This window comes from Apis florea, unplaced genomic scaffold (assembly GCF_048593485.1).
Source record: "Apis florea isolate Af1SG1 unplaced genomic scaffold, ASM4859348v1 contig_3772_pilon, whole genome shotgun sequence".
Classification (NCBI taxonomy): Eukaryota; Metazoa; Arthropoda; class Insecta; order Hymenoptera; family Apidae; genus Apis; species Apis florea.
Window position 1 is genome coordinate 936,887 of NW_028256845.1, and position 14,987 is coordinate 951,873.

General features: G+C 36.0%; 1 protein-coding gene across 1 annotated transcript; it reads right to left on the bottom strand.

Annotated features, from left to right (window-relative positions):
- Positions 1-1,575: 1,575 nt before the first annotated feature.
- Positions 1,576-4,126, bottom strand: LOC100864225 (phospholipase A1). Its single transcript, XM_003691309.4, has 2 exons — positions 3,754-4,126; positions 1,576-3,555 (listed from the first exon to the last, which is right to left on the bottom strand). The coding sequence occupies exons 1-2, from the start codon at positions 4,055-4,057 to the stop codon at positions 2,804-2,806; spliced, it is 1,056 nt and encodes a 351-aa protein (XP_003691357.1). The 5' UTR covers positions 4,058-4,126; the 3' UTR covers positions 1,576-2,803.
- Positions 4,127-14,987: the final 10,861 nt, after the last annotated feature.

Consider the following 14,987-nt stretch of genomic DNA (forward strand, 5'->3'; position numbering starts at 1 on the left):
TATATATACTGTGTACAGATTGTAAAAAATAAAAAAGAAAAGAATGTCTTTCTTCTTAAGTGATAAGATATATTTAAAATTTCACTTATATTCTTAGTAAATCGTTAATAGAGGACCAAAGATATTTTAAACAAATTCTTGATTACATTGAAAGTTTTTTATAATCGATGCATCGAATTTTTGTAATGAAATAAGAATAACGAAATTTTTATGAAATGATTTAATTGAACAGTAATATAATATAATTGAAAGAATGAAGAATATATTTTTTGAATGGAAACAAGTGCTTGAAATAAGCGAATATACGAGCGCCTAATTAAATATAAAAATGAATGTAAATAAGTACAATCTAGTGCCTTATGAAAAGAATAAACGAATAATTATTATATTTATAATAATAATTATTATTAAGAATGGTTCCTGAAATATGCTCCTGAAAATGTAACGATGAGCACACGAAAAAATGGGAGTCTGACAGTATTACAAACGCTGTATTATCCTTTATATAATTGTCAATCAAAGAGAAGCATTTATTTGTGCATATTTTTACTTATTCACTCTATACATTACGCTAGTTCGAATACCAAAATATTTTTATCGATATTATTTCGTTACTTAAGATAGATTTAAATCTAATCGATATAATTTTCTACTCGTTATCATTATAATAAATTACCTTTTATACGAAGATGTGACGTAACATTTTATTATTCATTAATCTTTTCCAATTTTTATTTTTAAAAAATTACTTGTTATTTGAAATATAACTCTAAATAACACCTTGAATATCTATTAAACATATATATCGATAAAATTTGCACGGAAATATAGCTTGACAAGTCCTATCTTATATTCAAATCAAATCTTAAATACGTATCTGTGAATTTATAATGAAAATTAACTTGACAAATGTCTTGTCGTACTTCATTTACATATATTAATTCTGAAATAAATTAGCTTTTTCATTGAGAAAAAGAAATGCTTGTGACATTGAATCGAACGTTCCTCCCCGAAGACGGCCTTGAAACAGGGTCAATGTTTTTCATCATGTAACGCGGAAGATCTTTGGAACGTATTGATAGCCGAGTTATTAAACAAATTTCAAAAACCGCTGCCCTCAAGAGGAAATATCTGTAGAGACACGAGTTCTTGTTGTCGAGGATCGTGTCGCGTCTATGTGTCGCCTTTCCAAGGATCTTGGCAACTTCTGGTATCGATGTCTCCCGAAACACTTTTGGAACAGTGGGGCGCCGGTTCGTCGCCTACTCGATGATGTCTGGATTTGTCGACGAGCTTCCGTGCAATAACATCTTTCGATATTCACTCTATTTTTTTTCATTTAAGTTCTTGGAGAAATTGTTTGTACATTGTAATGTCTCTGAACCACTGCACTTGTGCATCGGACAAATCGTGAGAATGCGAAGCACTTGAACAACACTTGCAATAAGGAAATCGGTCGAAAGTTTAGAAGAACGGAAACAGATGGTTCGTTGAATTTTCTGGATCTGGATTTTTTTTTGAAATTGTTTTTATTATAACAATTAAAATATTGGATACTAAAGAAAAAGAATCGAGAAAGTGAAAATATTCAGCTTTATTTTGTTTTATTTATTTCTTACATATGCTACATTAGACATCGTACAATGAGTAAGTACATATTAATTTCTTATAAAGAAAGATCATTATTCACCACATTATTCTCGAATCTTTTAATAAAAATCATTCTAAGAATAAGATACTAACTTAAAAACGATAAAAAAAGAAAGATCTTTAAACTAAAGCTATATGAAGAATTTCCTAATAATAAAACAATTAGAAGAAGCAAACTTTGTCGAAATAAATAACAAAAAATTCAAAAAGGTAAGAAAATGAACACATTTTTCATTAATAATTTCTTCTAACAATGTTTCTTAATTTGCAGATGTATAATATCGGAAGATCTCGAAACTGCTATTTCTAAGCAACAAATTAGAATACGTTATGCAACTTTATCACGAAATTGGTTATCGTTACACGAGCATTACACGAACGTGCAAATCATTGGAACAATCGGTTGCACAACGACGCTTCGCAAGGTAAGATTGACAAAACAGTTGTCCGCTCGGTGGACATTGTCATGAATACATTTATAGGAGGTTCAGTGGAGCGGTTAACGGGATTGATAGGTCGGTAGATCACGAACGCAAGATTTTTCCGGGCGGTATATACCGCGGCTGAATACGCAATCATGTTCCGGAATTGGACTACACGCGTCGCGATACCGTACGAAGATCCACTTGTCCTCGGACACCTGCTTCATGCTTAAGCAACGATCTGGACTACCATTCACACACAGTTTTTTAAAATATTAATTGATTCGTAGTACAAACGACATGCGTATCTTTCAACCGTGAGTAGTATGATCATTTTCCATTTGGATAAATACCGAGTGTCTTGTGTTAACTGGTATTCCTAATTATTAAAAAATGATTTTATATATTTTTTTGATTTGTTTAGCTAACGAGTTTATTCTGATTGTCTTATTAATGATAACGTTATAAAACGATGTTATAAACATGCTTCTATGTTCACTGATGACAAATTCAAATTTCTTAATATTCTTTCTTCACATTTTAAAACTTGGTACGAATAATTAGCTCGAATGTTTCTATACAAAACAAGAAAATATCAATTTATGAATACCGTCCATTAATAATTTACATTAATTCTTGTTACGAGAATCGTCTTATTCCACTATATTTTATGTACAGTCTTGCATCTTGTATCCCTCTTACAATAACTTACAATAACTTTCTCGTTGTCACTAGAACGTGACAGGCTTGTCCTCCGGTACGCAACATCTCTCGTCACCGTGCCCGTTCCTATATTTAGGACAGTAAGGTGGATACTTGCTGGTGAAGCAAAAAGAGCCCCTGGTTCCGAGCGGTGTGTGCTGCCCCATAGTCACATATTCGCCGGCTCTGAGAGCGATTCTCGGTCCGGAAGGACACCTCCTCGTGCACGGCTCGGCCATCGAATCCTGGCCCCCATTGTCGATGCTCTCTGCCATGTAACAAACGACCCAGACGTGACTGCACAGTTGATAATTCGGTTTGTTCTCGCAGAATGGTTGCACTTTTCCACCGTTCACGCAAAAATCCACGTGGCCCATGCGCCCACCCTCCCCGTAATATCCGGCGTTCGTGTGGATCACTTGGACGAAGTCCGCGTCACCGCTGTCCAACCGATTTACGTATCCAGGACGTACGAGGGGTCGAGCCGGGTCTAAACCGATTATTCTGTGCATCCTGAACAGTAGAAAGTTCGCCATAATCCCGCAGATATGGGCGCCTAACGAGTGTCCCACGCAGGTTGTCCTCGAGATAGGTAGACCCAGGTTTCGTAAGGTGGTCAGGCTGGCTGCGAGACAACGAGCAACTGGACGAAGATTCGATACGGCTGCCGGGTAACAAGGTGACGGGCAAAGGGCACCCCAATCGACCAGGAACACGTTGTAGCTGCCGTTTCGTATGTAGGCGTCGCGAAGAACGGATATAGGCAGGGTGTCGTCACCACCTGAAGAAAGAAGAAAAAGTTTCGTCAGTATTGTGTAGTGGATATTCCATGCAATGTTCAAATGTTAAATTAAAGGATGGAGATGGAACATAAGATTTGATTCATCCTTTAAATAACGAATAATTCAGACATGGGTAAAACGCTTTTCTTTATTCTGTTACTGGCCAAGTGTATCGAGTAAAACGAATATTCATGCACCTGCATATCCGTGTATAAGAAGAACATTTTCTTTCGTTGGATCATAGTCCTGACGCAGCCAATCCGACTCCCTCGAGTCGAGTTCTCGTCTCGGTTTATCATTCGTGTAAAGATAGATTCGAACGTCCGGATCGGGGCACGAATCTTTGTCATTCCCTCGTCTCCAGATGCAATTTTCCTTGTTGTAACGCGCCGCGACACCATTCTGGATGGCTTCTTGGATCGGGCCGTGGGGTTCCCTGTTGATACCGAAAACTCCGAGGAACAGTGCGGTGAACAAGAACATTTGCATGGACACGAGCATCTCGCGACAGAAGAGTTTCGCCGTAACCGTGGCGATACAAGAACTGATCGTGTGCACGGTGATTCTTCGAGTGTCGTAGTCTTCGTCCACCAACTCCCACCATTTTCACCTATCGGTGCTCGTTACACAATTAGGGGACTCATAGATGATTGGGAGGGAAGGTGAACGAGTTCGAAGCTATGTATCATCGATTATGAGCGAAGGAACGATAAATGGGGACAAGGTTTTAAAGATGAAATTATTTGCACTTATGATTTGACTTGATATTTTGATACGAAGACGAATTATTGATAAATATTATATAGATTGTTCTCTGTTAAATGGATTTTGTAAATTATTTTTACTTTGTGATGTTACAAGTTTTGAACTAATATTAATTTTCATCTTAAATGTTTATACAATGTTTCACTTTTCTCTCTTTGAGCCAGTAACATTTCCTAGAATCAAGAAAGATGCAATATATATATATACATGTACATATATGTATGTGTTTCATGGAAAGTTGCGAAAGTGCATCAAGATGCTTCTAGAAACTCCGATGAGTGAAAATTTGGCACCCAACTTGTATCGAAATCACCTGTATTCTTCTTTTATTTATCAGTAACAGAGACTAATTGAAACTCAAACAGAGGTACAGGGAATGAACGCTTTCTTTTCTTCTTGTGAAATGTTTCTCTTATATCCATGTAATATTGATAATGAAGAAAAAAATGAAAGTACACCGAGTTATAATCATATATGCAAATTAGGACACTGGCAGAAAGCGTGGAAAATGTACTATAAATTTAATAAGATGAAATTTAAGATGTTAATTATATACAGGGATCCTAAAAATTTAGAAATATCGATTGAAGATTCTTAACGAATTTCAAACAACATTTTCCTACAAAAACTTTCGTTAAAGCTTTGTTAACGAGTTATTGACAAAAAACGTTGGTCAACGCGTTTCATGGAACTCGTAGAATAATCAAAGTAGTGTTGGGTATGTACTGTTGGCCGAATACAAACAAGTCTAAACAATATCGAAGAAAAACTGTAGAAAATAATAAATTTTTTTATCGAGAAGAATGATAAAAAAAGAAAAAGATTGGTCATAAAGAAAGGAAGGAAGAAAAAGGAGAAAAGAAAGAAGAGAGTGATAAAGAATAGGTAGAAAAGCAGGATGATAAAGAAGAAAGAAAAGGGAAAAAAGGGAAGAAGAAAAGAATGATTAAAAAAAAGAGAAAGAGGGAGATGATAAAGGAAAAGAAAAAAGGGATAAAGAAGATGAAGGAGAAGATGATAAACGAGAGTCGAAAAGAAAGATAAGAATAGGGAAGAGAAAAAAGAGAAAAGTAATAAAAAGAAGAAAGAAAAAGATGATAAAAAGGAAAGAAAAACAGGATGACAAAAGAAGAGAAAAAAAAAGATGATGGAGTAGAGGAATTTTATTAAATGTTCTATATGAATAACAATTAATTAGTTAATCGGTGTTCCTACATTTTTGGAATAATCTATTACGTATATTTCATTATACTGTAATAATATTATTAATAGTAATTGAGGAATGTTGTCAATATAAAATATTGACAAAAAATATGGAAAATTGCATATACTCAATCCTTGTGCAAGAAGTATTATTATTCTTAAATTATTCTTAAGAAAGAGCATGTCGTTTAAGAAATTCAAGACTGATTCTAACGAAAATAGTTAATTTTAAATTACTATATTATATTACTTATTTAAAAGAAAAAAAGATTTTATTATTAGAAATAAGAAAATAATATCTTTATGTTATTGGAAGTAAATGAAATTATTCTTTTAGAAATATAATAAACACAAATTTTCATTTTTAAGTAGAATTCAAATTACAAAGATATTTATAATTTATAAATATTATTCATTTACAAATTATAAATGAATTTTCATCATAACGAATATATTTTCTTAATACATTATAAATGAAAAAACATAAAATGATACAAATACTTATTTTACTAATGTTATCTAATAAGCTAAATTTATATATATCTTAATAATTTGTATTAGATAGATATAGATAGATAGTATAGATAGATATTTAAAATATTGAATAGAAAATATAGAAAATATTGTTTTCTTGTAAATATATAAAAAATACTTTATAAAACGTATAAAAATTTTAATGTAAAAATTTTTCAACTATTTAAAATGTTCAAATTACTCTTTCAATTATTGCATTTATTTAAAAAATAAAATATAATATTTGCATAAATGACAAAATTGATACGCAGAGGACATATTTAAAGAGAAAGTTCTTAATTCTGTTGATATGTAAGAGAAGTGAAAGTATTAAAAATTTTGAGAAATTCTCATAATCTATTTATTTTTTTCAAAGTATCTTAGTTTAACCTCATTTTGTACATTATATACTTGTATCCTTATCTTATATTAATATTTAGTAATATACTCATTGCCTCACTCTTCTGGTTATTTTCACGAATGTAAGATATTACATATCATTAAAATACAAAAATATAAAATACAATATATAAAAATTCAAAAATCTATATATATAAAATCTATATATCCCAAAAATCTTGTTCCAAAAGTGTAGAAATATTGAATAACTAGAAATTTCTGAGGTAATTTCAAGCAACATTTTCCTTTTCTTACGAGTATTAATAAAAAATATTGGTTAATCATAAAGCGTATAGACTAGTCAAACTACAATAGTAGTGTTGGGTACATGCCACTGGCTAAACAAGTCCAAGCAACATGTTAAAAAAAATATATTTTTAATAAATATTTTCGAGAAAAAATTGAATTATCATTTTAATCAAGAATAATCAAATTAATTAATTAATATCATTCGTATAAAACATTCGTATAGAATTTCTTCGCTCTTTTATAATTCTTCTCTTTCTTATTATTATCTTCTTTATTATCCTTTTCTTCCTCTCTATCTTTATCATTATCGTCCTTTTCCTCTTTCTTTATCATTTTTGCCTCTTCTTCCCTTTCTCTAAATATATATTATTTATCGTTTATTTATTAAAAATTAATTTTTTATATTCATTTTTTCATATTACAATTTTTCATTATTTATTATTTATTTTGAATGAATAAATTTGATTTGTCCTATATGTGTAATAATTAAATATTATTAATTAGTTTATTTTTTGTTTCTGAATAAAATATAATTTGATATAATTTTTGTTTGATAAAAAAATATTTGTTATATTCAACAGACTTTTTTTCATACACTAGTATTTTTTGGAGTAGTATTTAACTAGTATATATTTAATACTATCATCATGACTTGATTAATCTGTATGCTACATGATTGATCAATGTTTTATATTATGTTGTATTATATATGTTTTTTTTATTAATAATTCGTTAACAAAACTATAGCGGAAATTTTTGTAAAGGAAAATATTGTTTAAAGATATCTCAGAAATTTCTAAGTGCTGACGTTCTCATATTTTTCAGACACTGTATATATACTTGAGTTATATAAAATTAAATGAAATGAATTCTATTAAGATTTTTAATTAATAAATTGAATATGATGCAATAACGTTAATAGAAATCGGCATCAGTGGAAGAATTAATAAAATAAATAAAGAACTAAATAATAAATAAGGAAAGCAAATAGTGCAAGAAGGATGGAAATAGAAAAAATATTAGCGCCATCTCTAGAGTGCCGCAAATGAAACATACATAGAAAAGACAGAAGATATTGGAAGAAAGATAGAAATAAGGTAAGACTTAACAATTAATGTCATCTTTTTCAGTATCAAAATTATCCCTTTCAAATATAGGATAAGATAAAACACCAGTTAATCAGATAGTATTGGTAATTTTTGAATGTGTTGAATTTGTAATTGGTGAGACAAGGACAGAGATAGGGTAAAAATATTGAAATCAGCGCCATCTTCAGAGTGCCGCAAATGAAACATACGTATAAAGGACAGAAGATATTGAGAGAAGGATAGAGATAGTATAAGAATTAACAATCAACGCCATCTCTCGAGTACCAAGAACATCTCTTTGGAAGAAATGTTTTTAGCACTCAAGAGATGGCGTTGATAGGTAAATCTAGAAATATAGGATAAGGTAGAGTAGGAATTGAGCTACAGTGCCATCTCTTGAATATCAAGAACATCTCTTTGGAAGAAATATGTTTTGAACACCAAGAGATGGCGTTGATAGGTAAATCTAGAAATATAGGATAAGGTAGAGTAGGAATTGAGTTACAGTGCCATCTCTTGAATATCAAGAACATCTCTTTGGAAGAAATATGTTTTGAACACCAAGAGATGGCGCTAATAGTCAAGTCTTGCCCTATCTCTATCCTTCTCTTATTGTTTTCTGTCCTTTATACATGTGTTTCATTTGCGGCACTCTGAAGATGGCGCTGATTTCAATATTTTTACCCTATCTCTGTCCTTGTCTCACCAATTACTCTACAAATTCAACATATTCAAAAATTACCGATACTATCTGGTTAACTTTATTAACTTTTTTATTTATTTGAGACAAAACAAGATAAACGTGGCATACAATATAGCAATCTTGTTATATATAATATAATTATTTCATTATGAAATTTCTAAAAAAAATTTCAATTACGTATTATTCAATTAAAAATCAAGTAATAAAAATCGTCGAATATTTCACTTCGGTTATGATATGAAATTTAACTCGATAAAATTTCCTTATCCTGTTCTCAATATTCAACAATATCCCATGTCCCCGAGAACACAAGACCAAATATTCATCATCCTCTTTTGACTCCAGAGATCAGGCAAGAACCTTTGGAAGGCGGCCCGGATATTTTGCAAAACTGCGATAAAAGGTTGCCGCAATCTCCAAACATTACATTCTATTCCTTCCTATTTTCCTCGCTCTCGATATCTTCCACTCTCTTTCCTCGCGCTTTCTTCCTTTTCTTCGGTTTTATTTGATCGAACCCGAGTGTTCTTCGAGAAACGCTATCACGATATCCCAGCAGTCAGCATTCTGCATCTTCCGACATTCCTTGTTTTTTCACCTTTTTTTTTTTTTTTTTTTTTCAAAGTCCTTCCATCCCTTTTCCTCTCCATCGACGCCCGTCGTCCCCTTCTCAACATTTCTCCCCCCCTCCCCCTCTCTTTTGTCCTTTATTCTTCCCTCCACTTTCTTCCTCTCGCCCCACACTTTATTCTTTTTCTCACTTCCTCGTTTTTCCACTTCCTCTCAATGTCCACGATTCGAAAGATTTCACACAACCTTCAATATTTCGTATCTGATCATTTCTACTCTTTAACACACATACCAGCTTCTCTGACAGGCGCCCTCCTGGGTCGTCAGATATATCGCCGAGTATATTGGCGGTGCACAAGGGTCAAGTGCCACCGCAGCAAGTTTCTTGTTTGCAGGCGAGCAAAGGTGTCGCGTGAATATCGTATTCGTGACGAGGACCAGCCGAGCTGATTTATCTTAGGGGTAATTAGACGGCCCCCGTAATTCCGTGTGATTTATCGGCGATAAAAGGTTCGTTACCCCCGTTTTCCAGGATTTTAGTTTTTCTCGTTTTTATTTTTTCGGCGATCTCGACGTTGCGAGACCTCTTAATAAATCGTCCCCAAGATACGAACCTGATTTTTCGTGCTATCCTTGTTTCGATTATTCTTAGTTTGTCTTTGGACAAATAATTGTATTCAACGAAGGATAGAGTCAGATTTTTGTAAGTTGTAAAAATACTTGCGTTACTTTTTTAATATATCGATGCTATACAAAATTTACAACTTTTCGGTAATCATTTTTTGATAATGTGATTGATGTGAGAATCTTAAGATCTAGAGAAGAGAAGAAGAGAAGAGTGAGAAATTTTAGTATCTAAGTGATGATGGCAAATATAAATTTTAATACATTTTAATATTTGATAAATAAAGTTACGGTAGAAAGAATAATTAAGAAAAATATAATCCTTTATATAAAGACATTGATTCATGTAAGTGATGCATGTTAATGAACTGAATAAAAGACGACGCAGTAATTTATTTCACTTATCAACCCCTTTCAGCTACGAGCAGGGGCTGATACGAAAGTAAAAACCCGAGTCACACATTATCAATTTAAAATTTCAACAAACCTTAAAAAAAGTAAATAAAAAATACAGACAGAAATTTCTCGAGGAACGCAACTCATCCCTCTCGAATTTTTAAATTTCTAAAACATACGAACATTTGTCGAAAGATGAGCTAATTTCATCCAATAAAAATAAACTCGTGAAGCAAGTTAATAAGTAACTTCGGGAGAGGAATATTCGTCTCTCGACGAAAACGAGGATTTCTCGCGAAAAATCTCTCTCGAATCCGCGCTCGATCACGGAAGAATTAGACGAAAGAGAGGAAATTTGGAGGAGGAGGAGGAGAAGAAACGGCGGAGGAAATAATACGTGAAGCAAGCGTGGACGCGTCGTAAATCAGCGAGAAGACAATTTCACGGGAGGCTGCGATGGCGACGTGGTCCGTCGCACGCTCGATCGACCGGTGTCTAATTAATGGAGACGTCGATTCCTACGGCCACGGAAGAATGTTTCCCGTCCAAACTGTACCATCTCGCGACTTGTTTCTAACTGGACGTTCCGATGGGAACGAGATACCCGTGAATTTATGAATTACTCTCACTCCGCTTCCGTTCCCGCAATCCGATGTATCCCGATCACAACGAGTGAGTTTCTTTCAATTTTCTTTCGAAGAGAATTAATTAATCTCGTTTGGTGATTTATGAAAATTAACGTTCTCTTCTTTTTTTCTTCTTTCGCTGGCGAAATATGCTTGAAGTAAGGTTAATACGCGGGAACGAACGAGATGGTTTCATCAAACTAATGGAAACTTATACACATTCCTTTCATCATGACGTATATAATTTTTATCCTCCCCAATTTTCATCTCTCTATCCGATATATTTAAATGTTAATCGTGTTTTCTCACCGCAAAAAAAAAGAAGAAGAAAAAATTAATCCAATTATTACAATATCAAAAAGATACCGACCCAACCGCGCATCCTCTTTTTTCGAATACCTACTAAAAAAAAAAAAAAGAAACGTACTAAACAGTGTACTCACGCGATAGGAGCTCATCCACCGCAAGTTTCTCCATTCCCCCGTAACCCGGGGGATGGTATATACACGGAGAGGGGAAAGGGTAAGGAGAATGGGAAAAAGTGGCGTGCTCAGCGCGGCGAAAAAAAACTCGAATTCACTTTGTTTCCAGGGGGGGGGATGCGAAAAACCGTCCGAGACGCGGACGGCCGCAAAAACCGCGTAAACACGGAGAGTTCGGATCCAATTCCGAGAGGCTGGGCTGGCGAGGGTTGGCGAGGGGGGAATTGGAAAAGAGGCGTGCTCGGTTGTTAAGGCGGTGGCGTGGAATCGCAATATTTCGTAGATTCGGGTTGGGATAGGATCGCGTTATGAATCACTGCCGCGTTTCGTGCGCGTTTCGTGGCCGGTTTAACGGCGGCGATAACGAAAGCGATGGGGAAGGAAGGGGAAGGATGGCTGGAATAATTAAAAGAGGAAAAATAAGAAGGAGGGACGGTAGTGTAAGAATAGGAGGAGAGACAGGAAGAATAAGGGAAGGTGATGAGAATGGAAGAGGACTCGTTTCAACGAAGATCCGAAAAGTAAATAGGAGGGTAAAACGGAGAGGGATTTTTTATAACTCTGCGAATTTATACGACGTGAAAATTATTTTCTTCGTGAAATTCAATGGCGCAGTTACAGGAAAGATTTTGGATCTTTAACGTCAACGCGTGCCAATCGATTTATTCGCGCGAAAGGAAACCGTTACGCGTTGGATTGGACGGTAATTTCGATGGGACGGCGAAGCGTGAAAAAGAAGGAAGGACGAATATCGCGGCGGCGGCCAAGAACGCGCAACTTTTCTTATCGCGCGGATATGCGCCCCGAAAAATATTGCAACGCGCATTCGTTAGAAAGAAGCTTAATGTTCCGTGCACGCGCCGATATCGCGAGCTGGACGACGCCACGCCACGGGGAAAAAGCCTGGCTCGATGCTATTTTTGATCCTCGAGATGAAATTCATTGCATACACACACACATTCGTATCACCCCTCGTATCTCTCTCTCTCTCTCTCTCTCTCTCTCCAGAATCGAGAATTAGTTATCCGCGTCTCGGACGGCTGCGAAAAACCGGCGTCCTTCCGAACGGAAATCGTTAATCCTCGCTCCTCCGATCCTCCGCGTTTCGACCGTGACTTTCTTCGTTACGCAGGAAGCGCGGAACGACAGAAAGCCAATCGAATTGCTTGTTTTCAACGATAGTGGAAAAGTCGGCTATTTTTTCCCTTCTTTCATTCTTTCTTTCTTTTTCTTCACAATCGGAGGAAGTATTCGATTTTAGAAAGGAGTTGAAGGTCGAACGATGGGGGAAGGCTACTTTGCTACTTAATCTCGTTGGCGAGGAAAGGATGTCTCTTTTGTTAACTCTAATCGTCTTAAGGAGAAACATACAATCTGAAGATGGAAAGATAGCGCACGCGCGCCGCGTGTATAAAGTTCTCTCAGAGATGGATCGAAAATTGTCAAAATCGTTCAAGTTTATTATACGGGTTTGTACGGGTTTGTTTATCGTGTGTGAAAATTATATATATTCTTCTTTATTAATACGTAGAAATCCCTCTTTCTTTTACTTTTACAGAAAAATCTCTCCGGATTATTAAAAAAAAAAACAACGTTGTCACAAACGTTGACCCGAGCTGTTTCAACGTAGCGAGAGTTTGATCACTTTTAATATGCGATTCTTTTTTTTCTCCTGGCGAAAGCAGAGGAAATCGCCGGTAGCGCGCTTTAATTCGAAAATGGAATTGCGGCGTGGAGGAATATGTCGAATATTCGGCGGGACATTAATAACACACGTTGAAAGAGGCATGGCCACTGGCCCGTGATGAAATTCAAACGCGTTTCAACATTTAAACCGTCATCGTGCTCGACCGTTGGTATGCCGGCTGCTTTTGAAGGCACCAATTCAACCGGGTAATTTTAATGATTCGAACGAGTTGACGCGGGAAACGACTGTGAAATTTGTCAATCGTACGTGTACACGTGACTATCCGCCCGCGTATACTGATTCTTCGCGTGGACACACATTTTTCTCCCCGGGATTTATTAGTACAAGTAGTGAAAAAACATTTACGTGGCGCGAGAGAGAGAAGGGAACAGTTTTTCCAACACATTCGATTGTTTTTTGACGAGAAGAAACGAATCGCAACCATAAAATTCAACATCTTGATCTTAACAACAAGAAAATTAATTATCACGGATTTGTCTTGGATTTTCAACGTGTATGATAATCTCATATTCGGATCGTTACCTATTTATATAATTTTTCTATCTATAATCCTATGCGTTTTTAATCGCAACAGAACGATTAATACTCGAAAAAAAAAAAAAAAAAGAAGAGATGCGTTCTTATTCCGTTCTTGGATCGCAAAGTGGCGAAACACTTTGGAACGAAACAAAATGGTGGGTCAGCGACAGCCGTGATTACCTCGGAGGTGATGGGAGAGGAGAGCAGTTAGAACGAGAGCCCGTGCGAAAACGGGAGGAACGGGTCAAGCTGGTCCGGCTTTTGCCAGGCTGCCACGAAAAATACATTTCTCTTGCTCGGCCACGCTCTTCTTGGCGCAATTTCTCGAGCACAAAGGAAGCGTCGTCAGCTAGTCTCGAGTCTCTGAATCGTCGTATCCAATTTAATAATAGTTTTCTTTTCACGTATATAAACGCAATCGATACCGTGCTTCAATTTTCTCGAGTTGAGTCGCGGCGGCTCAACGCCCGATAACGTAAAGCATCGACGGCTCGATTTTTCGATTAGCTTTCCCTTCTCCCCTCCTCTCCTCTCCAGATCATAGATCCATTGTGAATCGCGTTATTCCGATGAAAACTTCATCTTCACGGTGTGATCTTTCGCTCGTTAAAAAAAAAAAAAAGGAAAAATTTGACATATTATAGCCACATCCTTTGCACGTTAACGTTGCAAAAACGTTATACGTTATACAAAGATCGAAATAATTTTTCAAAGTGACATTTATATAAACCAAACCATTATCCCCTTTATCCATCTCGAAAATTCACGTTTCAATGCGAACGAACGCGCCTGGTAATTTCGTTAAATTTCATCCTACGGATAAAGATTCTTCGTATATATGAAGCCACCACACCTGTATCATTAATTCTTAATGTCGTTTTCATTGGAGGAGGTGATAGATTAGCCACCCCGTAGATTAAAGGGCTTCTTATCGAGTATTACTAATTTCCTTCCATCCGCGACGTTCTCCTTTCATCTTCATCGCCCTCCCCCTCCATCTTCCTCCTTGCCACCTCCTTCGCCTCTCCTTTTGGGTAGCCGTGGAACGAGCGACATTTAATGGAAGTCTGCGACATCTGTCGCACGAGGAGGGGGCCACGCCGCTAATTTAAATCCCATCACATGGCCACCATCGCTTTCCACACCCACCACACTCTTTTCCCGGAGAGATCGCGTCCATCTCTTTCCTTCTCCTCCAAGCGTTCTCCTCTCCGTTTACCTGTCGGCATTCCTTCCTATTCCCTTGCGTTTAATCGAAAAGTAATGCCTCAATTACGCCCGGCTGGGGGCGCGGCGGCGACGGCGGCGTTTGATGGCAGCGCTGAATTAAATTTTAATTATCGCGTTTTATCGATTGCACGCGCGCACGTTGATCGAAACGTTACGCGCGACGAAGAAATAACGTTTTCGTTCTCGAGTCGATTCGATCCGGCCGGGAGGGATAAGGCGGAAATTTTTCTGGAAAGATCCTCTCTGGTCGAATTACGCTACGATTAATTACGCGAACGATGCTTAAGGCGATCGCGTCGTTTGTACTTAAATATGATAAAATACGCGAAAGTTTTAAGGGTTAATTAATCGAGAGG